The sequence below is a fragment of the Delphinus delphis genome, chromosome 11 (assembly GCF_949987515.2).
Source record: "Delphinus delphis chromosome 11, mDelDel1.2, whole genome shotgun sequence".
Lineage (NCBI taxonomy): Eukaryota > Metazoa > Chordata > Mammalia > Artiodactyla > Delphinidae > Delphinus > Delphinus delphis.
Window position 1 is genome coordinate 32,839,047 of NC_082693.1, and position 24,935 is coordinate 32,863,981.

The 24,935-nt window shown below is 37.7% G+C and overlaps 1 protein-coding gene across 2 annotated transcripts in view; it reads right to left on the minus strand.

Annotated features, from left to right (window-relative positions):
* The window catches only part of GXYLT1 (glucoside xylosyltransferase 1), a 55,866-nt gene that overhangs the window by 25,702 nt on the left and 5,229 nt on the right, over nucleotides 1-24,935 (minus strand). The window contains exons 2-4 of one of the 2 annotated variants that reach the window (XM_060024590.1): nucleotides 16,209-16,301; nucleotides 6,148-6,319; nucleotides 569-694 (exon numbers count right to left, since the gene is read on the minus strand). In XM_060024590.1, coding sequence (XP_059880573.1) covers nucleotides 569-694; nucleotides 6,148-6,319; nucleotides 16,209-16,301 — 391 coding nt within the window. The remainder of the gene's footprint in view (nucleotides 1-568; nucleotides 695-6,147; nucleotides 6,320-16,208; nucleotides 16,302-24,935) is intronic. The other variant, XM_060024591.1, reaches the window with a different exon arrangement.

Below are 24,935 nucleotides of genomic sequence, written 5' to 3' on the forward strand. Positions count from 1 at the left end.
ATTTTTAGATTAAAAAGAAATAATCAGGGTTTATCACCAGAGACCACCACCAAAGAACAGCCCCATTGAATAAATGGTTCCCATTTCCCTTCGAGTTCACGTGCCTCAAATTTTGTGTCTGTGTTAAAATATCAGCCAGAAAAGGTGAACTGGCTTGCTGTTAAGACAGAAATGATTATCTAATGATCTACTTCATTTCCCAAATTATAAATGAAGTCTGCACCTGGCAGGTGATCCTGCCACTGCATTCCTCCTGGCAAAGACTTGGCTCCATTAAGACCTGATGACCTCTAACTCCTTCTTAGAGATGAAAGTTTATAGCAACTGAATCAATTAAAATGTAAGAAATAGTATTTCAACAGAAATTATTTACATTTTTCGTTTTTAACAGAGGTTTTTTTATTCTATCTTTTATTTGTTCTATGGGAAGTTTTTCTTTCTTCTAATGTTCAAAGGGAAAATCATACATGTGTGTTTATTTAACTGATCTATTTGGAACTCTTCATTAACTTGTGTGTGTAACAGCAACATGCAAACAAACGAAAAAAACACTGGAGAAAAAACTTACTGGCAAGAACAATCTCTGGGAAGCACATGGTTTAAAGAGCTTTTTCCATTCTGCTGCATTCTCACTTGGAAAAGTTATCGGGTATAATGAATAATTAAATGTTTGGAGAAATGACCAGCTGTTAAGCTAAAATAAAAAAACAAATAAAAAATAAAAACTCGGTTTAGATTTGTTTCTCTTTCTCTGCAAAATCATAAACCAACAGATTATTTTTCAAAAGCTAAAATTTAAGATGTTATACATTGTATGTCATACACACTTAAGAGAAAGTTAGATTCTTCTTTCCCACCATTTTGTTTCCATTCAAAATCTTAAAGTCATTCCAATATGCTAGAAAGACTCCACCGTAAAGATCTGAGGGACAATTGAAGTTATAAGGATATCAACCACAAAACCAAAGTGGAAAGAGCCTTACAAACTGTTCGCCTCCATCAGCTTGACCTGATGTATAAATCCTCTCAATCCCTGAACAAGTTAAACTCAGAAAAATTAAGCACTAATTTTATTACCACAGTATGTATGATATAACAGAAAATATTTACAATCCAAGTCAGACCAATGTGAAAAACTGATTAGAAAATATTTATCTATATAGATTCAATATTCCTGGTAATAAAATATTTTGATAAATACATAAATACATAAATGATTTTAAAAAAATGATTTAAAAAAAAATCATTACAAAAAGCAAAATCTGATTTTCTGATCTGAAAATTTATAATGAACACGTTTACTCTTTGGCAGCCCGAGTGCAATTCAAGACACTGAATTGCTTCAAATTCAGTTTAAGTATTACCTATCACTGTTGCTTAAACAGAATTGTTGATTTAAATTTCCTACAGAGCATTCACAATTTTTGCAGGAAGAAAAAACTAAGCATTTTATATAACAGGCTGAAGATGATCTCTTTTTGAATTATGTCTGTGTTCAAGTAATTTTTACTTTTTAAAAATTTTTTAAAATGCTCAACACATATCTATTTTTTATTGTTTTATTTTTATTTTATTTATTTTATTTATTTTCAGTTGCATCGGGTCTTAGTTGCGGCACACAGGATCTTTCATTGTGGCGCTCAGGCTCTCTACTTGTGGCGTGTGAGCTCAAGTGAATGGGCACAGTAGTTGTAGCACGTGAGTTATTTGTGGCATGCAGGCTCCAGACAATGTGGGCTCTCTAGTTGTGGCGCGTGGGCTCCAGAGTGCATGGGCTCTGTAGTTGCGGCACGCAGGCTCTCTAGCTGTGGTGCGCGGGTTCAGTAGTTGCGGTGCAAGGGCTTAGTTGCCCCGCAGCATGTGGGATCTTAGTTCCCTGACCAGGAATCGAACCCACGTCCCCTTCATTGGAAGGCGGATTCTTAACCACTGGACTACCAGGGAAGTCCCTGTTCAAGGGATTTTTAAAAACATTAATTCCTCCCTCTTTCTTTCCTTCTTTCTCTCCCTCTCTTTCCCTCCCTCTCTCTCCCTCTCTCTCCCTCCCTCTCTCTCTCTCTCTCTATCTCTCTCTCTCTCACACACACACACACACACACACACACACACACACACACAATCAATGCCTTCCAACATAGTTTAAGGGAATAACTTTACTTCCAACACACTGTTTTGATGTATCTGTTAATTAGTTTCAAACACTAGTATTTTATTTTCCTTGCGTGACTTATAAATCACTTAAAGATCCTTTCAAGGGACTTCGCTTCACAACTACAGAGCCCACGCGCTCTTGAACCTGCGTGCTGTAACCGGAGAGAAGCCCACACGCTGTAACCAAGAGCCCAGGCACCATAACGAAAGATCCCATGTGCCGCAACTAAGACCCGACACAGCTAAAAATAAGTAAATAAATAAATAAATAAATAAATTTAAAAGAAGATCCTTTCAATACCAACTTCAAAATGAAATCTTAGTCATTCTTAAAATTCTAATATCGAATCATCTTTTCTGCAGTAAAAGCACATTCCACAAAATATTTGATTCTCCTTCATCAAAAGCAAAACCAAACAGTCTCAGGGTTAACCATGATAGTTAAAGAAAAACTAAGTTTAAAAATATAGTATATATTATACAAGCAATAACTCAGCCAGCTTTGAAGACAACACAGAAGCCGCATATAAGATGAAGCAATAAATTTATTTTACTTTTATATTACATTTTCAAAGGTTTCCACAGTTGGTAGCAATCTCTTACTATTCTCTGAACTGTTAGGATGAGATTAATTCCTCAGTTAATATTTTAGGAAACAATCCAGATAATAAGATTAAGATCACAAAAGCACATATCGTAAGTACAGATACCAGAAATATTTTAAAACAGTAAGTAAAGCTTTTTTTCTGCATTGTTTTTTAATTGAAGTACAGCTGGTGTACAATATTATATAAGTTACAGATGTAAGGTACAGGTACACAAGTTTTAAAGGTTATACTCCATTTATAGTTATTATAAAATATTGGCTACATTCTCACACTATATATAGGATATACTGTGGTGTAAAATATATCCTGTAGCTTATTTTATACATAATAATTTGTACTTCTTAATCTCCTACCCCTATATTGCCTGTCCTCCTTTCCCTCTCCCCACTGGTAACCACTAGTTTGTTCTCTGTTAAGTGTGAGTCTGTTTCTTTTTTGTTACATTCACTAGTTTGTTGTAATTTGTAGATTCTACACATAAGTGATATTATACAGCATTTGTTTTTCTCTGACTTATTTCACTTAGCACAATGCCCTCCAAGTCCATCCATGTTGCTGCAAATGGCAAAATTTTCATTCTTTTTTATGGCTGAGTAGCATTCCACTGTGTGTGTGTGTGTGTGTGTGTGTGTGTGTGTGTGTGTGTATACCATCTGTTTATCCATTCATCTGTTGATGGACACTTAGGTTGCTTCCATATCTTAGCAATTGTAAACAATGCTGCTATGAACATTGGGGTGCATGTATCTTTTCTAATGAGTGTTTTTATTTTTTTCAAATATATACCCAGGAGTGGATTGCTGAGTCATATGGTAGTTCTATTTTTAATTTTTTGAGAAACCTCCATACTGTTTTCGACAGTGTCTACACCAATTTACATGTCCACCAACAGCATATGAGGATTCCCTTTTCTCAACATCCTAATATATCTTATTTGTGGTCTTTGTGATGATAGACAGCCATTATGACACGTGGGAGGTGAGATCTCATTGTGGGTTTTTTGTTGTTGTTGTTGTTGTTTTTGCGGTACGCAGGTCTCTCACTGTTGTGGCCTCTCCCGTTGTGGAGCACAGGCTCCGGACGTGCAGGCTCAGCGTCCATGGCTCACGGGCCCAGCCGCTCTGCGGCATGTGGGATCTTCCCGGACCGGGACACGAACCCATGTCCCCTGCCTCGGCAGGCGGACTCTCAACCACTGCTCCACCAGTGAAGCCCTCATTGTGTTTTGTTTTGTTTTTTTTTGCAGTACGCGGGCCCAGCCGCTCCACGGCATGTGGGATCTTCCTGGACAGGGGCACGAACCCGCGTCCCCTGCATGGGCAGGCAGACTCTCAACCACTGCGCCACCAGGGAAGCCCCTCTCATTGTGGTTTTGATTTGCATTTCCCTGACGATTAATGCGCAACGTTGAGCATCTCTTCATGTGCTTGTTTGTCCATCTGCATGTCCTCTTTGGAGAACCGTCTATTCAGTTCTTCTGCCCATTTTTTAATCAGGTTGTTTGTTGTTTTTGATGGTGAGTTGTATGAGCTGTTTATGTATTTTGGATATTAACCCCTTATTCGTCATATCATTTGCAAATATTTCTCTCATTCAGTAGGTTGTCTTTTCGTTTTGTCAATGGTTTCCTTTGCAAAAGCTTTTAAGTTTACTTAGGTCCCATTTGTTTATTTTTGCTTTTATTTCCTTTGCGCTTTAGGAGACAGATCCAAAAAAATAGTGCTATAATTCATGTCAAAGAGTGTTTTGCCTATGATTTCTTCTAGGAATTTTATGGTTTCTGGTCTTACATTTAGGTCTTTAATCCATTTTGAGTTTATTTTTGTGTATGGTGTTAGAGAATGTTCTAATTTCATTCCTTGTAAAATAGTAAGTAAAGCTTTAAGCCTCTTGGAATCAAAGATTTTAGCAGAAATCTAAGACTTGAGGTCACAAGTAGTGTTTTTCACTTAATATGCAAAATGAACTAATTTAACCTGAAAAAAACATCGAATACACTTTTCCTACATAGATCAAGCAAAAAACCCAAATCAGTTTGACAGCTTAATTGAGTGTAGATAGAGAGATAAGAGATGGTGCAGGGATAATCATTATCCTCTTCACCACCATCTCAGGACACAAGGTAATGAGATTTCAGGTGAAGTTTCTTCTTTGTATATGTTCTCCCTCCTATATTTATCTGTTCTCCTCTTCTTGCATAAGAATAATTTTTTTTGTTAAGGTTATGTGGCAGTCCTGATTAAAAGGGTATATCGTCAACCCACACAAACAACTAGATATGGTCACATGACTAAGTTGAAACCAATGAGATACTGGCAGGAATGTCATGTGCAACTTCTAGAAAGTTTCCTTAGAAAGGAGGAGGAGAACCCTCTTCTTCACTCCTTCCTCCTTCATGTTGGCTAGAATATGAGTGTGATGGCTGGAGCTTGAGTAGCCATCTTGGATCATGAGGTAGAAGCTTTAAGTTAAAGATGGCTCAGCCACAAGAGAGAAAAAAACAGAATCCCTGAAGACACAGCGCTGCCATATACCACAGACTGCCTACTTTTATATAAGAGAGAAATAAACTTCTATCTTGTTTAAGCCACTGTTATTTTGGGTTTTCTGCCATTACAGCCAAACTGACTGTAACTAATACAAAACCAAAATAAGAAACTTTCTTACCAGAGCACGAAGCTACTTCCCTCCATATTGTCAATTAAGAGTTCCCTCCACTCAAAACAGAATTAAAACCTTTGTGCACACTCTGATTGAGGCACTCTCAAGCCAAGGATGGGAACACAATTAAGAAGTAGGACTTCTCAGTCAAAACATCCTGGAACTATATAGTCAGTAAAATAAAACCTCCATCTTGGCAAAGGACTCTAAATAGCCTAACTCCTTTTCAAAAACAAGTCTTCCTCTTACACCCTAGATCTGGAAGTACAGATGGAAGTGGCAGCAGGGAACAGTCCCCACTCTTAGAGGGCAGAGCTGCAGAATACATTTTTTTTTTAAAGGAATTTTGCCTTTTTTTTTAAAAATTTTATTCATTTATTTATGGCTGTGTATGGCTCTACGTTTCTGTGCGAGGGCTTTCTCTAGTTGCAGCAAGTGGGGGCCACTCTTCATCGCGGCGTGCGGGCCTCTCACTATCGCGGCCTCTCTTGTTGCAGAGCACAGGCTCCAGGCTCAGTAACTGTGGCTCACGGGGCTAGTTGCTCCGCAGCATGTGGGATTTTCCCAGACCAGGGCTCGAACCCGTGTCCCCTGCATTGACAGGCAGATTCTCAACCACTGCGCCACCAGGGAAGCCCTAGAATACATATTTTTGTTCAACAACATTTTACTATATATACCATTAAATATTCAACTATACAGGCTTGACTAAGTCTCAAATACTTACTATGCCTTTAAAACTATCATGCAGTTGATCTTCAGCAAAAATATGGAACTGAAGAGGTTTGATGCTGAAGATAAGTGCTGACTTCAACATGGTTAGAGTTTCTTCCAGTCTTTCCCCACAGGCAACTACGGCTAGGTGCACTTCCTCAACGGGCTGCATTTTCAGACTATACCTGATAGAAAAGAAAACCACATTTTCCAACAGTATTAGTACAGGGTAACATGTTAACGACATGGTATTCTGACCGTGTTCAAAGATTGAGGTTTGAACAACAAGGTCCTACTGTACAGCAGAGGGAACTATATTCAATATCCTGTAATAAATCATAATGAAAAAGAATATGAAAGAGAATATATATATAACTGAATCACTTTGCTGTACACCAGAAACCAGCACAACATTGTAAATCAACTACAGTTCAATTGAAAAAAAAAAAAACAAAAAAACCTGAAGTTTGAACCTTCTATTTAAAAAGCAAAGACACATCAAATTACAAAACAGTATAATGTTGAATCAATCATATATATATATATATATCTATACCCTCAACCAGCCTTTCTCAGCTAACGTTCCTCACCAGGAACCACAAAACACAAAAAATGACCACTTCCGCATTCCCCCAAGAATGGTACATAACTAGCATCATTCTGGATGCACGGGAGAGAAGTTAATTCACTACTCACTCTGGATGCTAGGACATTAGGGCTTAATTCTCTCAAGGAAACCCCCACTTGAGAAAGGGAGCAGCACTGATTTGAAGGTCTTCCATTTAATTTTTAACTATTTTACTTAAAAAAAAAATCTCAAACACACCAAAGTAGAGAGAAGACAACAGTAAACCTCCATGTACCCATCTCTCAGCTGCAACAATTATCCATTCAAAGGTATTCTTATTTCCTCTAAAACCCCTCCCCACAGCCCCTTCCACTAACCAACAGATCATTTTGAAGCAAACCCAGATATAAATTCACCCACAAATATTTCAGTATTATATCCAATCTTCAACCATGCTGATTACAAGAAGTTTCCTTCACGTAAGTTGTTTTGTTTTGTTTTGTTTTGTTTTACTGTGCAGTCCCATTTATCAAGTAATCAGTGAGAAGTAAAGATTTCTGAGGTGGTCTAAAAATACTAGTCAAACACTCATAGCACATCATTTTGGAAGGAAGGAAAGATTCCTAAACCCCAGTTATCAGCCTAGGCTATGTTGGACCCTACCTCTAACACAGAGCAGCAGTGAAAGCACCTTACCACTGAACCAGTAACACTCCACCATCATACAAGGAACAGAAATAATTATGTGTGACTGCATTGTTATTAAACAATTAACATTTACAATATGAAATAAAGACCTCATCTGTAATTAGGACATAAAATAATCTTTTTGGAACTGACAGCTAAAGGTATGTAGGAGTGGAAGACAACATAAAACAACCTAGTAGCACATTAAAGTATTATGAAGTACAAACATTCCAAAACTAAAAACATACGAATTTGACTTTAACTGAATTTTTAGTTACAGAGATCCTTTCTGTAAAATGTATAAGGGGATTACAAATAATACTGTTTAACGTTAATAGTTGTATGTATCCATTACTGAAATTTTGTAGTAGCAGGGATGGGTGATTAATCATTTTTCTTAAATTTATAAGCTAAAATTATCATGGTTATGTTCCTTAGCACAGGACTTTGGAACCTTGAGTATTCATTCATGTGTCCGTGTGTCAGAGTGGACCCAGAACTGTTTCCTGAGGAAAATCTTGGTCTTGCTCATGGGTAGTCCCTCAACCGGCCAGGATATGAGAAAACAGAAAATGATGCTAAATAACATTAAATACAAACAATTGACTATATAAAACACACCTAAATATCAAATTCATACAACTTAATGTTTTAACATTAAACATTTGGAATTATTAATTTTTTATCCTATTAATGATAAAGTCTGAATATATATAACGTGCTCCTGCATCTACTATGTATCTATTCAGTCATATTAACAAGCTTGTTTGCCAAGGGCCCAGAGACATTTAAGGACAGCAGTTGAAACTGACGCTTTTCTGCTCTGAGTTTCTGAGGCCTGAAAATGGGTTCACTTCTCTTACATGGGACATCTCTTACCTACACAATTACTGGTAACTGTCAGCCTTCAGCAGAGGAGCAGAAAGGTTTTTCAGCATGAATACTTATCTCCTAGAAAACACAAGAGTCATTTCCTTCCCTGATCCCTCAACTGGGAGGCTGAAACCCAATACCTTGATAACCTACCCTTTATTCAGACTAATGGGCCAATTATTCTAAAGATGATGTTCCTTAAAAACAAACAATAACAACTGCTTTTAAGAAAAAGAAACCTTCCCTGGATAATTCATGAAGTTAAACATTATTACACCACTTTGTTAATGGTATTCAATGGAGAAGTCACATAAAAAGTGGTATTGTTGGAAGGGGAATTTACTATTCGAGAAGCGGTGGTGACAGTTCATTCTTCATCAAGTTATTAAGATTATCATTAAATTAAGATATAACATCAGGTACATACTTTGCCTTTAAAATTTACATCAATCTATCAGGAACTGCTTTTTATGAGTGGTTTGAGGAGGGGACAACTGCATAATTTTGCACATGGCTATCCAGCTATCCAACCATCTTCTGTTACAGGTTTACCAGAGTTTAGCCTTCCACCACTCACCTGCTGTGCTACCTCTTTCACTCATAAGGTACAGCATAAGCTTGGGTCTTTTGAAAGCTCTGTTCTTTTCCACTGACAGGAATTAGAAAGAAGCAGTGCCTGCGTCCTCGTCTGTACCCTCTATCCATTCCCCTCGTTTCGGTTAAGCCCCTCAGTTTATAACTTTGGAGCCCTATCAGAGGGGAGACTATCTACACTTTCTATACCTAAACAAGGGGACATGAATCCAGTTCACCTCAAAGCAGTGGAAGCCACAACGACACAAGTAAAAGAGAAGGCAATCAAGACACACAACAATCTCACAGAACTCTCCATTGTCTCAGCTTTCTGATAAATGCCTCCAGGTCCTGTTACTCATGAGGGTACAAAGACCCTCATTAAAGCACCAAGATTTGAGAATCTATAATGGGCTCGGATTGCTTAACTGGCCATAACTAGATCCTGCCCCAAAGCTAAAAGCCTAGAGATTTAAAGAGTGAGCCGTAACAGTCATGTGCTGTTTGGCACAGAACTCTCTACATACAGAAGTATAATAAACCTTCTCAAGAGAAATAAGTCAAATGTTCTTCAAGGAAAAAAAGTCCTTCTAAGATCAGTCCCAGGGACTCCTGCTCTCAGGCACTGCAGAAAGGCTTGTTCTAATCACACTGCTAGCACTCCTTCCACCAATTTCTATAAAAGTAGTAGTACTGTCAACAATATTGCATTTGTTTTTCTGTTATGTGTCCCTTTTTAGCAAAAGCATTATATACAGTACAGACTCCAACAGCTAAACTGACAAGACAAAGCATATTTTAAAGATGTCTCTGCTCACCACCCTGTCCCTAGACCCAGGAACAGGAAGTAACTGCAACTGGAAGAAATCTAAAGTAAGCTTTTACACTAGAGGAAGGGATAACTAAAACCTTCGAAGAAGTTGTAGGGAAGTAGCCATTCAAGTAATTTTGGTCCCAACTGAATGGTGTTAATATTGTCAGGATCTACAAAAATATGCTATATATTAATTACAGTGTGAATAAGAGAAAGTCCCTGTGGATTTAAAGAAACGTTATCCAAAAAGGACATTTTAAAGTCATAACTTACTTTTCTACAGATATATGATTAGAAGAAATGCTTCAGATAATTCAAAGGTAACACCTGAGGGTCCCCATGGCTAAATCTGGCATAGCCTGAGCATAGACAAGAATTGTGACAGCAATGATTGGTAACACATTCTATTAAAAAACTGAATCAGTGAGTCCAAAATGATACTAAATAAAGAGTAAGGCGGAGGGGGAACCCTCCTTTAAAGATGAATACCAACCAATAAATGTAGAAGGAATGACAGAATTACAAAAAACACTATTTTGCACTCACTATTGCAATAGATGATTTGAACAAGAATAATTAACGGATGCTAAAACCACAGAGTATCAAGGTATTATCCCCACACATTACAAAGGGGATAAAGATACTGTTACGGTGTAGAAATGTGACACCGCCACCTTAACCAGGGGATCAAACAACCAATCATGTTAACTGTCTGCCACCACATGCCTCCCCATAGAACGCCCAAAGAGCACAAGATCTCCTGCGCAATATTCCTGCCAAAGATCCTGAATCTAATCCTAAGGAGACAGGCAAATCCAAATAAAGGAACATTCTGCGAAACAAAACAAAAATATCATGTCATGAAAGAAAGACACCGACCACCACGCCTCCCTGCCCCGTCCCCCCCTCAAAAATATGTCTGGGAATTGTTCTAGAAAAAAGAAGACTAAATAGATTTAATAACTGAATGCACTTGTTCCTTGACTGGGTTCTGAATGGGGTAGAAAAGATACAAAGTTCATTAAAAGGAAAATAAGGAAATATGAATATATATAAATATAACATTCTGTCAGTGTTAAATAACTTGAAAGTGCCAATTTTGTTATGTTGGTACTGGAGACTATCCCTGTTCTTTGGCAATACATGCTGAATATTTAGGCTGTCGCTCAAACAGTTCAGCCAAAAAGTGGCAAAATGTTGCTAATAGGTAAATATCTAGTGACAGGTATGTAGTGGCTCACTATGCTATTCTTATAACCTCTGTAGATTTGAAAACTTATCAAAGTAAAAAGCTGAGAGGAGGAATCCAGAAAAAAAAGTTAACACAATGTTTTAGATGAAAATTCTAATACAAATACTGTAAACAGACTTACAAGCCTTAAGAATAGACTTATTTTAAGTAACATTTCTGCTATAAAGGAATAATAATTTTTCTTTTTTTAGACAGCATCAAAATTTAAACATTAAAGTTTTTAATCAAAATTAAAAATTTTTTAATCAAAATTTAGCATCAAAGCTTCCAGTGTGTTCTTCTAGCCTATAATTAAATTAGTGTTTTCTCTATAAAAGAAAACAACATATAACAATATTTAGACTAGTAATTAGCATTATAATTAAGTACACAGACTCAAAGTAAACAGATTAAATTTCTGATAACAATCTCCCCAAACTAAAAAATAACTGCCACAAACTTATCTTTAAAAACTTGTGGGCTTCCCTGGTGGCGCTGTGGTTGAGAGTCCGCCTGCCGATGCAGGGGACGCGAGTTCGTGCTCCGGTCCGGGAAGATCCCACATGCCGCAGAGCGGCTGGGCCTGTGAGCCATGGTCGCTGAGCCTGCGCGTCCGGAGCCTGTGCTCCGCAACGGGAGAGGCCACAACAGTGGGCCCGCGTACCGCAAAAAAACAAAACAAAACAAAACAAACTTGCAATTGGACAAAATTGGAAAACTATATTCAGAAACACTAATGATAATTTCCTTAATGTGTAGCTCTTAAAAAAAAGTTTTTCCTCTTACTATAAAAAAAAGAGTTGTGGTGAATTAACATACTAAGGTAAAACTACTTTAAAGGTTGTATATAAATCACTCTGGGGACAAAATATAATACTTAAAAAAAACTCTGCAAGGTTTTATGCAAAGGATTAAAAAAATCTAAAAATTCAACATTTTGTAAGTATTAATTGTTAAAATATAATTTAAAATAGTCTGTAAAAATATACCTCTTAAAACTAGCATGGGACCACTCAAGATAACAGTTCAGGTAGCAAATACACAGACTATGAACTGAGAATCAATTCCCATCATAGAGAGAAAGATCAAATATTTTAAAAGCTCAAGTCACATAATAATATTAAAATTAAGAGATTACATAATGAAAAGAAAACTACAATTAAAAAATGAAACAAATAAGGAAAATATTTGTAATCAATGGCAAAGGTAGAACGTGTTATTCTAAGAGTTCATAAAATAAGCATTAAAAAGCTCAATAGGTAAATATCAATACAGAAAATACAAACAAAAATTTAAAAAGCCAAATAAATGCAAAAATATATTCAAGAAATAATCAATGAATATAAATCAATAATAAGCTACCATTTTACTCTAATAAGTGGTAAAATTATAACTCCCAATAATGAATGTTAAGGTTATGGTGACACCAGTACACTCACACAATGCTGGTACAGGCTTAAATCTGTATAATTTTTAGAACATAAGTGATATCCATTCTTTTTAATGAATATTTGAACTCCTTTCACATGCTAGACACTGGGGATAAACAAGAAAGCCACAATCCTAACCTCACACAATTTATAGCTGTTGTGAAAAGACAGATTTTTGAAAGATTTAATCAGAAAGCATGGTAATTGCTTAAACAGAAAACAATCAAGGTTGCTAACTGGGCTCACTACACAAACATCTAACCTAGTCTGAAACTGCTGGGGAAAATTACTAGTCATTTACTGGTTGCCAAGCACCTTGCCAAATAATGGGGCTTAAATAATGAACACCACGTGGTGTCCGTCTGCGAAGTCAACAGTCCAGAAGTGGGTAATGATTCGCAACCACAACAGATGCAGCAGGTACAGTAACTAGGAGGATACAGAGAAGGGAGAAGCGGTGGGCACGGAGGGAGGTCACAGTGGCGGGATAAGAAGTGATTCCACGGTAGTTAAGGGACAGAAAGGAACAGGCCGGCAGGAGCAACAGCATGAAAGGAGACGGGCGGGAAAAGTCACTGCAGACTGACTGACATGTGGGAAGCCCACCGTGAACCAAGACACAAAACCCAGATGAGGGGAGGTGTGAGGGGCTAGCCCAAGTCAGCAAGGCGAAAATCACCACCGTGCAGCTGGAGACACAGCTCAGGAGCTCAGAGAACAGCTCTGGAATGAAGGTATCAGTTAAACCATCCAGGGAGCAGCAGAAGAAAGAGCAGAGTCCTAAGGAGTTAGGACTGGAGAGAGGAGTCCAGAGGCGGCGGGAACAAAGCCTGAGACGACAAGAGCCAGAGACGGACAGAGTCGAAAGGAAGAAAGAGGAAGTGGTAACAAGAAAGCACATTAGGGCTCAAAGAACAATTCCGAGGTCAGAGGTGACTTCAGTGAGAGCGGGTTTTTTGTCAGGTGGTGGCTGGGTGCTGCTCCTAGCGGGCTGAGGTGTGAAGGTGTTCTTCTTTTTGTTGCTGTTTTTTAAGGAAGTAAAGCCAGCAGATACTCATAAATGTTTGCTGGTGACGAGAAAGAACAAACAAAGGATGCTTGAAGGAAAGGGGCTGGAAGCAAGCTGCGGTAGGGACTTTGGTTTGTTTCAAGGACAGAAGAGGCGGAAGAGGTGTGAGCGCTGTGACGCCACCGGGGCGCAGTCAGGGGCAGACAACTCATGCAGATACAAGTTATTAGAAGCACACGCACAGGAACGGCGAAAACACTTGCGGTGGGTATTGAGGCGATTTGGGCTTTTTTATGTTATTTTATGATCACTGTATAATAAATTAATTGGGAGGAAATAACCCCCCAGAGAAGTCTAGTCAAAATACATAAAGAATTCAAATTGGAAACGCTGGGACAAGGCTGGGGAGAAGAAAATGGTGCCAGTTATAAGGGCCCACTGGTGCCAGGCAAAATGGGAGAGCTAATGGTAGCCGAGGGGATTTCAGAGAAGCTTCCCCAGGTGGGCAGAGTCAGGCAAAAATGAGGTGCTATTTAAATACTGAAATGGAGGGGGAGAATGACATGGCAATGGGACAGCACTTTAGCTTGTCGGCACATTGGAATAGACTGAATAAATAAGGGATTCCCAAGAGCAAAGTAAGAAACTAAGTGTTGGGCTGCAGCATGCAGGCCTGCAAGCTCCGTACTTGCCCAGCTTCAAGACCGAAGGAGGAGGCCAGTCAGGCCAGCAGAGACATCAATGACTTAATGGATGGGGGGAGCTTACATGTCGAAAGCAAGGTCCTGGAGCAGCACGCTACTGTGTGCAGATGACATGGCAGCAGTGTTTGCTGGGGGGCGGGGGGAAGGGGTAATCAGTTATAGGGAGAACTGACCTCAGGTTGGCTCACTGGTTACCAGGGAAACTAGCAGAGGAGCACGCGCCTCACCATCCCTTTGATAAGCTATCATGGAGGAGATGTTCTGATTTAAAGGTCAGAACCATCGCCAGTTGGGGCAGGGGCAAGTATGTAGGAAGGTCAGTCATGTGAGTAGGGTGTAGGTGAGGCAGGGACTGGTCAAGCAGGGGATGTACAGAGAGCAAGAGAACAGCCATCTTGGGTGGCCTGATCATACTAAGTTTAAGAGATTTTACATAATGATATGATACATGTAACAAAATGGTTACAGATTTATACTACGGATGTAATATTACAGGCAGAGAGTATAACTTTTAAAATCTCAAATTTAGGAGAGTAAAAAAGCACAAGGGTTTACAATGTCACGTATCTATCCACATGTAATTCCTTCCAGGGAATACTTCGGAGCTTTGGGAAAATAGTGAGTTGGAGAGACTCAAAGAAAAGGAATACTAAGCAGAAGCTCCAGGATTCAGACTAGGTCAACTTCCCTGGGCTACTTCTGCAGCAGAGGAGGTAGGAAGATCATTACTCATGCCGTAACTTACGAAAGGGCCTGGGTTGTATAAATCGGAGTATACAGGGGCTTTCAACCTTACCCAGCTCCCAGAGTGAGCAGATTTATGTCAGGTCGGAGATAGCTAAGTGGTGCTTGTCATTACTCTATTCACTAGAAAACTCTTTAAAGGATGAAAAATATGGAGCTCCTATTCTCCAAAATTATGAACAAGCTGAATGGTAAGATTATCTTGAAACAGTGAGCTTTTAAAAGTTTACATAATCTGACTCGACTGACCCATATTAGAATTTCAATCATCCAATCTTTTCCATAGCAATGAGATACAATTAAAATATGTGATTTCAATGATTCATTCCCAGTTGTTCATGGGATGTATAATGTACTGGGAATACAAGAATTTAAAAATACACACTACTAATATTTATTAAGAATGCAGTTCTTCCCACCTGGAATATGTCACCTCTTGTCCTTAAGCCTGGCTAATTTCCTGTTCGTCATGCAGTCACTCCCTTGAAAACGCCTTCCCTGATGCCTCCCACCTGCTTCTCCCATCTTTGTGGCTATAACCTGTCACCCTCTACTAGAGTCTCAGGTTGACTAGTGTGAAGCTCCCATCAGAATGTAAGCTCCAGAAGGATGGGGCCATGTTAACCAGACTCAGTCTGATTCTTAGCACCTAGCACTGTGCCTGGCAAATGGAATGAGTAGAATTAAAATTCAAATGAATCATAAAGAAATTTTATTCTTGGGAAGGGCACTTTAGGCTACAGCCTCACTCTCCCCTGCTACTATCTCAGAGAGTCTGATATCCCATTCCTACCAATACTTGTTTCCTTCGTTGAAGGTTAGAGCAGGAAGGGACCTGAGAGTCAGTCAATCCAATGCCTTCATTGTCCAGAGACGTGAACAAAGCTGCACTAGTCAAAAACTTTAAAAAAGGGCCAATAAACAATGTCATATCATTTGCTCCTTCATTACACACTTATCTTTATCCTCCCATTCCCCAATATTCAACCCCTCTGCTCATAACCAATATAATCCTTCCCCAGTTGTCTCCAACTGCCTACAAAATGTTTTTTCAGTATACCAGCTTTAAGTTAGATAAATGCTGTATGTCTGTAAATGTCAGTGGAAATCTACCTTTATTATCCGGTTACCACTTCATTACCGGTTACCTAAAATTTGATCATAAATTGTCCTAAGAACAATGGTTTATCTTAGTAACAGCTTTAAAATTTTTTAGATCATTTTATACACAGTATGTATTAAAAAATTAGTCATAACTACTTCAAAGTGGGAAAAAATAGAAAACCCAATCAGAAAACAAATTATTTACTTGTATAATAATATTACAGGAAAAGAAACATTTTTATGACCATATGACCACATTTTTATTACACTCAAAAATTTATTAGCTACTATCTAATCTTACCTACACTGATCTACCAATTAAATATTAAGTGCCTACCTAAAAGCCGCTTCCCAAAAGCAGTTCATTCCACAAACATCAGAGGGCAGCATCCAATAGGGATTCCAGTAACACAGAGAGAAATCTTTACACCTAACAGAGTAAGACAGAAATAGTCCTATGTGAGTATTTTCGCTTAAAACTAACAAGGAATTTACTCAATAACATAAAAACTTACTGTTCTATTTTACAGCAACAAAACTGCAAATCCAACTTGCTATGGTAACTTGAGGATTTCTGGAAATTGATTTCTCCCTACTTAGGGTAGCACTACTTTAAATAGAACTTTAAAACCTTTAGGCAAAAAATACCACAGACTGGAAACGTTTTTTAGTCATGAACGCTCTTAATATATTAAGCTCTCCTCCTAAGATGACATAGAAAATATTGGAATACTTCTAAAATTTTCCTTCCTTCATTAACTGCACATATCCCCCCTAGAATAAAATCCATTCTGCCAAACAAAACATTTGCTTATTTTGAAGCAAAATTTAAGCCACAAATGCTGGTAGAAAGGAAAGAGAGAATCTTTAAATGCTTTTAAATTAATCCTCAATCCAAGCTTAAAACACCAAGTATCGTGTTTTAAGTTGGAAATAAGAGACCAAGTTGATATTCACGGCTCAGTTTCATTACCTACACATCTCAGTTTCACTATATTTCACAAGCTAAAATGGGGGATCAAATGTGAACTTTCTTCTTAGATTGCAGGTTGGAGCTAAAAAACCCCACAAATACACAACAACAACTGCTCACATTACAAACAGTATGTTTTTCATTTTTATTCCTTTTCAAAACAAGAGTCTAGCTGGAAATTCAGTACAGTGGAGGCTTGGGTTTACTAAAGCAAGTATGAAGTCAGAGTGAGTCACTAAACCAGGTCACCTCATGTCCCATCACCATTAATTCAATTATAAGTTACTGTTCTTACAGTGAAAGGTCTATGAAATTTCGTATTTGCAACATCTCTGATCACACCTCTCACAAATGTCAACAGGCTGAGACAGGGGGTCTCAATCCAGGATGTACAATGAAATCACCAGAGAGCCCTACACCAGACCTGTTAAATCAGAAACCCTGAGGACAGGGTCAGGCACTGGTTGCTTTTAAAATCCTGCCTAAGTTATTCTGTATACTACTGCATGAAGAACTACGTCAGAATTTTTAAATCAATGGAAAAAAGTGACACTATATTTTGTTTTTTCTTGAAATGGACACCGTTTTCAAGCACAGCATAAAAAGTTAACATATCTTAGTTGATAAGTCAGAAAATGTGTGCAGACCAGTAAAATGTACAACCTGATCAGGAAATTTGTTGGTCCCCTTCCAGGTGTGGTCATGTAGTTTTTAAGTCTTGCACTTATTTGTAGAGACAGGCTGAGTGGAAGTGGCAACAACTAACACAGAGTTTTTTCAGATTCAAGAGTTCTCACATCCATTTAAGCCTCACAACAAACCTGTTCAAATAGGTATCTCCATCTTTCAGATACAGACATCATCAAAGCTTTCTTTCAACAAATCCACAATTTATTTATAATCAACACCTAAAGTGCCCCTTTGTTCCAGGAAGGAAATAAGTTGGTTATTCCATCTCCTTCTGTCAAATCTTCCAACAGTAGAAAATGAAAATTAAAAATGAAGTCTCAAAGAAAATGACTAATTAAATTTTTTTGTAAAAATGACTGCTTGAAATTGTATATTAATACCATTTTCTGCCTCAACTTGTATTGCTCCCAACCCTAGGCAATCATGCATCTATTTTCTGTCTCCATAGATAAATGGAATCATATAATATGTGACCTTTTGAGTCAGACTTTTTTCACTTAGTGTATTTTCAAGGTTCACCCACTGTAGCATTTATCAGCACATTTCATTCCTTTTTATGGCCAAATAACATTCCCTTTTATGAATGGATGGATATACCACATTTTCTTTATCCATTCATGAGTTAATGAACATTTGGGTTGTTGATACTTTTTGGTTATTATAAATAATACTTTTATGAACATCCATGTAAAATTTTAACATGAAATTATGTTTTCTATTCTCTTGAGTATATATATATACACACACACACACACACGCGCGCGCGCACACACACACACACACATACACACACACGTGCGCACACACACCCCTACGAGAGGAATGGCTAGATCATGTAATCAATGTAAACTGATTAATGCAGATGAAATTACAGGGAAAAAAATGTCAAGTTTTAGGTAACTTTCTTGACCATAACTCAATGTCAGAAAACACAGTTTACAGAAAGAATGTTCTCTTTCTGTCTTTCTTTAATGGAAATATAAAACATATGCACTAGTGAGTATACATCCTCCTTACCATTAAAAAAAAAAAACAAACATAAAACACTGAGCTGCTGTTAGCAAAAGGGGGCATAATTTATTCACAGTTTCTTATCTCCCAAATTTACATTTTTTCACTTCTGAAAACTTGGTTTTAAAGATTAAGATAGAGAGTAGAAACTCATTCTGAGAACTCATTACGTACCAATAACTATCACTACAAGCAATAAATGAGGAAAAGCAACTAATCTGAGACAGACAGTACTGGTATTTTCAGGCCAGAAAAAAAAAAGTTTAAAAATATTGGAAAAGTAAAGGTACTTATCCAAGTTCTGATTATTAGGTGCTTTTGCTTTTATTCCTTAAGACTATTGAAAACGGAACATTAGACATACAAAATTCAAAGAGGTAACTCTATTAAATAATTTTAATGGGGCAAAACTGTAGCTGACCTAAATGGGTATGTCTTCAGTAAACAATGACATCCAGAATCAATGAAGTCCATAAATGCAAAGTTTTTCCACTGTGGATCAAACTGAAATAAAACTTTACCATGACTCATCCCCCTGTTTCATACGGCTTAATATTTCTAGCTCTAGGTGGCTTGTCTACAAGCAAACTGATCAAGGGATAGCACAGGGATCTCCGTGGTAATACAACAGTCTGTATCCTGACTGTGGGGGTGATGACACGAATTTCACTTACGTGATACAACAGCATAAAACTGCACATACACATGAGTGCAGGTAAACTGGTGATGTCTGAAGATGGTCTATGGGTTGTACAATGTCAATTTCTGGGGTTCTAATATTCCACTATGTTGATACACATATATTCCAGATACAGTAGCATTACACTAAGCTCGTGTAAAATGTTACTACTGGGGAAAAACTGAGTGAAGAATAAATGGGGTATCTATGAAGCTTCCTGTGAACTTTTATTTATTTCAAAAGTTTAAAACAATAAATGAATCACAAATTAAATTCCTCCAAATTTCAGTACTTGAAATATGTTTTAAGAATTGAGACATCAGAATCAAGAAGAACTACAATCCTGCAGCCTGTGGAACAAAAACCACATTCACAGAAAGATAGACAAGATGAAAAGGCAGAGGGCTAGGTACCAGATGAAGGAACAAGATAAAACCCCAGAAAAATAACTAAATGAAGTGGAGATAGGCAACCTCCCAAAAAAAGAATTCAGAATAATGATAGTGAAGATGATCCAGGACCTCAGAAAAAGAATGGAGGCAAAGATTGAGAAGATGCAAGAAATGTTTAACAAAGACCTAGAAGAATTAAAGAACAAACAGAGATGAACAATACAATAACTGAAATGAAAACTTCGCTAGAAGGAATCAACAGCAGAATAACTGAGGCAGAAGAACGGATAAGTGACCTGGAAGACAGAATGGTGGAATTCACTGCTGCGGAACAGACTAAAGAAAAAAGAATGAAAAGAAATAAAGACAACTTAAGAGACCTCTGGGACAACAACGCAACAACATTCGCATTACAGGGGTCCCAAAAGGAGAAGGGAGAGAGAGAAAGGACCCAAGAAAATATTTGAAGAGATTATAGTCAAAAACTTCCCTAACATGGGAAAGGAAATAGCCACCCAGTCCAGGAAGCACAGTGAGTCCCATACAGGATAAACCCAAGGAGTAACATGCCAAGACACACAGTAATCAAACTGGCAAAAATTACAGACAAAGAAAAATTACTGAAAGCAGCAAGGGAAAAATGACAACATAAAAGGGAACTCCCATAAGGTTAACAGCCGATTTCTCAGCAGAAACCCTACAAGCCAGAAGGGAGTGGCATGATATATTTAAAGTGATGAAAGGGAAGAACCTACAACCACGATTACTCTACCTGGCAAGGATCTCATTCAGATTCGATGGAGAAATCAAAAGCTTTACAAGCAAGCAAAAGCTAACAGAATTCAGTACCACCAAACCAGCTCTACAACAAATGCTAAAGAACTTCTCTAAGTGGGAAACTCAAGAGAAGAAAAGGACCTACAAAAACAAACCCAAAACAATTAAGAAAATGGCCAAAGGAACATACATATCGATAATTACATTAAATGTGAATGGATTAAATGCTCCAACCAAAAGACACAGGCTTGCTGAATGGATACAAAAACAAGACCCATATATTTGCTGTCTACAAGAGACCCACTTCAGACCTAGGGACACATACAGACCGAAAGTGAGGGGATGGAAAAAGATATTCCATGCAAAGGGAAATCAAAAGAAAACTGGAGTAGCAACTCTCATATCAGATAAAATAGACTTTACAATAAAGAATGTTACAAGAGACAAGGAAGGACACTATATAATGATCAAGGGATCAATCCAAGAAAATGATATGACAATTATAAACATATGTGCACCCAACACAGGAGCACCTCAATACATAAGGCAACTGCTAACAGCTATAAGAGGAAATCAACAGTAACACAATTAATAGTGGGGGACTTTAACACCTCACTTATACCAATGCACAGATCATTCAAAATGCAAGTAGATAAGGAAAGAGAAGCTTTAAATGACACAATAGACCAGATATATTTAATTGATATTTACAGGACATTCCATCCAAAAACAGCAGATTACACATTCTTCTCATGTGTGCACAGACCATTCTCCAGGACAGATCACATCTTGGGTCACAAATCAAGCCTCAGTAAATTTAAGGAAATTGGAATCATATCAAGCATCTTTTCTGACTACAATGCTATGAGATTAGAAATGAATTACAAGGAAAAAAATGTAAAAAACACAAACACATGGAGGCTAAACAATACGTTACTAAATAACCAAGAGATCACTGAAGAAATCAAAGAGGAAATCAAAAAATACTAGAGACAAATGACAATGAAAACACGACGATCCAAAACCTATGGGATGCAGCAAAAGCAGTTCTAGGAGGGAAGTTTATAGCTATACAAGCCTACCTCAAGAAACAAGAAAAATCTCACATAAACAATCTAAATTTACACCTAAAGGAACTAGAGAAAGAAGCACAAACAAAACCCAAAGTTAGTAGAAGGAAAGAAATCATAAAGATCAGAGCAGAAACAAATGAAATAGAAACAAAGAAAATAGCGAAGATCAATAAAACTAAAAATGGTTCTTTGAGAAGATAAAACTGATAAACCATTAGCCAGACTCATTAAGAGGGAGAGGACTCAAATCAATAAAATTAGAAATGAAAAAGGAGAAGTTACAACAGACACCACAGAAATACAAAGCATCCTAAGAGACTACTACAAGCAAATCTATGCCAATAAAATGGACAACCTGGAAGAAATGGACAAATTCTTAGAAAGGTATAACCTTCCAAGACTGAACCAGGAAGAAATAGAAAATATGAATAGACCAATCACAAGTAATGAAATTGAAACTGTGATTAAAAATCTTCCAACAAACAAAAGTCCAGGACCAGATGGCTTCACAGGTGAATTCTATCAAATGTTTAGAGAAGAGCTAACACCCATCCTTCTCAAACTCTTCCAAAAAATTGCAGGGGAAGGAACACTCCCAAACTCATTCTATGAAGCCACCATCACCCTGATACCAAAACCAGACAAAGATACTACAAAAAAAGAAAATTACAGACCAATATCACTGATGAATATAGATGTAAAAATCCTCAACAACATACTAGCAAACAGAATCCAACAACACATTAAAAGGATCATACACCATGATCAAGTGGGATTTATCCCAGGGATGCAAGGATTCTTCAATACACGCAAATCAATCAATGTGATACACCATATTAGCAAACTGAAGAATAAAAACCATATGATCATCTCAATAGATGCAGAAAAAGCTTTTGACAAAATTCAACACCCATTTATGATAAAAACTCTCCAGAAAGCAGGCAGAAAGGGAATCTACCTCAACATAATAAAGGCCATATACAACAAATCCACAGCAAACATCATTCTCAATGGTGAAAAACTGAGAGGATTTCCTCTAAGATCAGGAAGGAGACAAGGATGTGCACTCTCACCACTATTATTCAACATAGTTTTGGAAGTCCTAGCCACGGCAATCAGAGAAGAAAAAGAAATAAAAGGAATACAAATTGGAAAAGAAGAAGTAAAACTGTCACTCTTGGCAGATGACATGATATTATACATAGAGAATCCTAAAAGTGTCAACAGAAAACTACTAGAGCTAATCAATGAATTTGGTAAAGTTGCAGAATACAAAATTAATGCACAGAAATCTCTTGCATTCCTATACACTAACGATGAAAAATCTGGAAGAGAAATTAAGGAAACATTCCCATTTACCACTGCAACAAAAAGAATAAAATACCTAGGAATAAACCTACCTAGGGAGACAAAAAACCTGTATGCAAAAAACTATAAAACACTGATGAAAGAAATTAAAGATGATACAAACAGATGGAGAGATATATCATGTTCTTGGATTGGAAGAATCAATATTGTGAAAATGACCAAACTACCCAAAGCAATCTACAGATTCAGTGCAATCCCTATCAAATTACCAATGGCATTTTTTACAGAACTAGAGCAAATAATCTTAAAATTTGTATGGAGACACAAAAGATTCCAAATAGCCAAAGCAGTCTTGAGGGGAAAAAACGGAGCTGGAGGGATCAGACTCCCTGACTTCAGACTATACTACAAAGCTACAGTAATCAAGACAATATGGTACTGGCACAAAAACAGAAACATAGATCAATGGAACAAGACAGAAAGCCCAGAGATAAACCCACGCACCTATGCTCAACTCATCTATGACAAAGGAGGCAAGGATATACAATGGAGAAAAGACAGTCTCTTCAATAAGTGGTGCTGGGAAAACTGGACAGCTACATGTAAGAGAATGAAATTAGAACACTCCCTAACACCAAACACAAAAATAAACTCAAAATGGATTAAAGACCTAAATATAAGACCGGACACTATAAAACTCTCAGAGGAAAACATGGGAAGAACACTCTTTGACATAAATCACAGCAAGATCTTTTTTGATCCACCTCCTAGAGTAATGGAAATAAAAACAAAAATAAACAAATGGAAACTAATGAAACTTCAAAGCTTTTGCACAGCAAAGGAAATCATAAACAAGATGAAAAGACAACCCTCAGAATGGGAGAAAATATTTGCCAACGAATCAACGGACAAAGGATTAATCTCCAAAATATATAAACAGCTCATGCAGCTCAATATTAAAGAAACAAACAACCCAATCCAGAAATGGGCAGAAAACCTAAATAGATATTTCTCCAAAGAAGACATACAGATGGCCAAGAAGCACATGAAAAGCTGCTCAACATCACTAAGCATTAGAGAAATGCAAATCAAAACTACAATGAGGTATCACCTCACACAGGTCAGAATGGCCATCACCAAAAAAATCTACAAACAATAAATGCTGGTGTGGGGAAAAGGGAACCCTCTTGCTCTGTTGGTGGGAATGTAAATTTATACAGCCACTACAGAGAACAGTATGGAGGTTCCTTAAAAAACTAAAAATAGAATTACCATATGATCCAGAAATCCCACTACTGGGCATGTATCCAAAGAAAACCATAATTCAAAAAGAGACAGGTACCACAATGTTCATTGCAGCACCATTTACAATAGCCAGGTCATGGAAGCAACCTAAATGCCCATCGACAGATGAATGGATAAAGAAGATGTGGTACATATATACAATGGAATATTACTCAGCCATAAAAAGGAACAAAATTGGGTCATTTGTTGAGACGTGGATTGATCTAGAGACTGTCACATAGAGTGAAGTAAGTCAGAAAGAGAAAAACAAATATCATATATTAACGCATGTATGTGGAACCTAGAAAAATGGTACAGATGAACCGGTTTGCAGGGCAGAAGTTGAGACACAGTTGTAGAGAACAAACGTATGGACACCAAGGGGGGAAAGCTGCGAAGGGGTGGGGCTGGTGGTGTGATGAACTGGGCAAGTGGGATTCACATGTATACACGCATGTGTATAAAACTGATGACTAATAAGAACCTACTGTATAAAAAAGTAAATAAAATAAAATTTAAAAAAAAAAAGGGCTTCCCTGGTGGCACAGTGGCTGAGAGTCCGCCTGCCAATGCAGGGGACACGGGTTCGTGCCCTGGTCTGGGAGGATGCCACATGCCGCGCAGCGGATGGGCCCGTGAGCCATGGGCGCTTAGCCTGCGCGTCTGGAGCCTGTGCTCCGCAATGGGAGAGGCCACAGTGGTGGGAGGCCTGCATACCACAAAAAAAAAATAAATAAATAAATAAATAAAAAAAATTGAGACATCATGCTCTGGATTAAACAGAGCATTTAACAGTAACACTCTCCACAATAACAGTCCTCAAACTTAAAGTTTACTTAAATGCAACAGCAGAAGGTCTTTCATACTTTTAAATCAA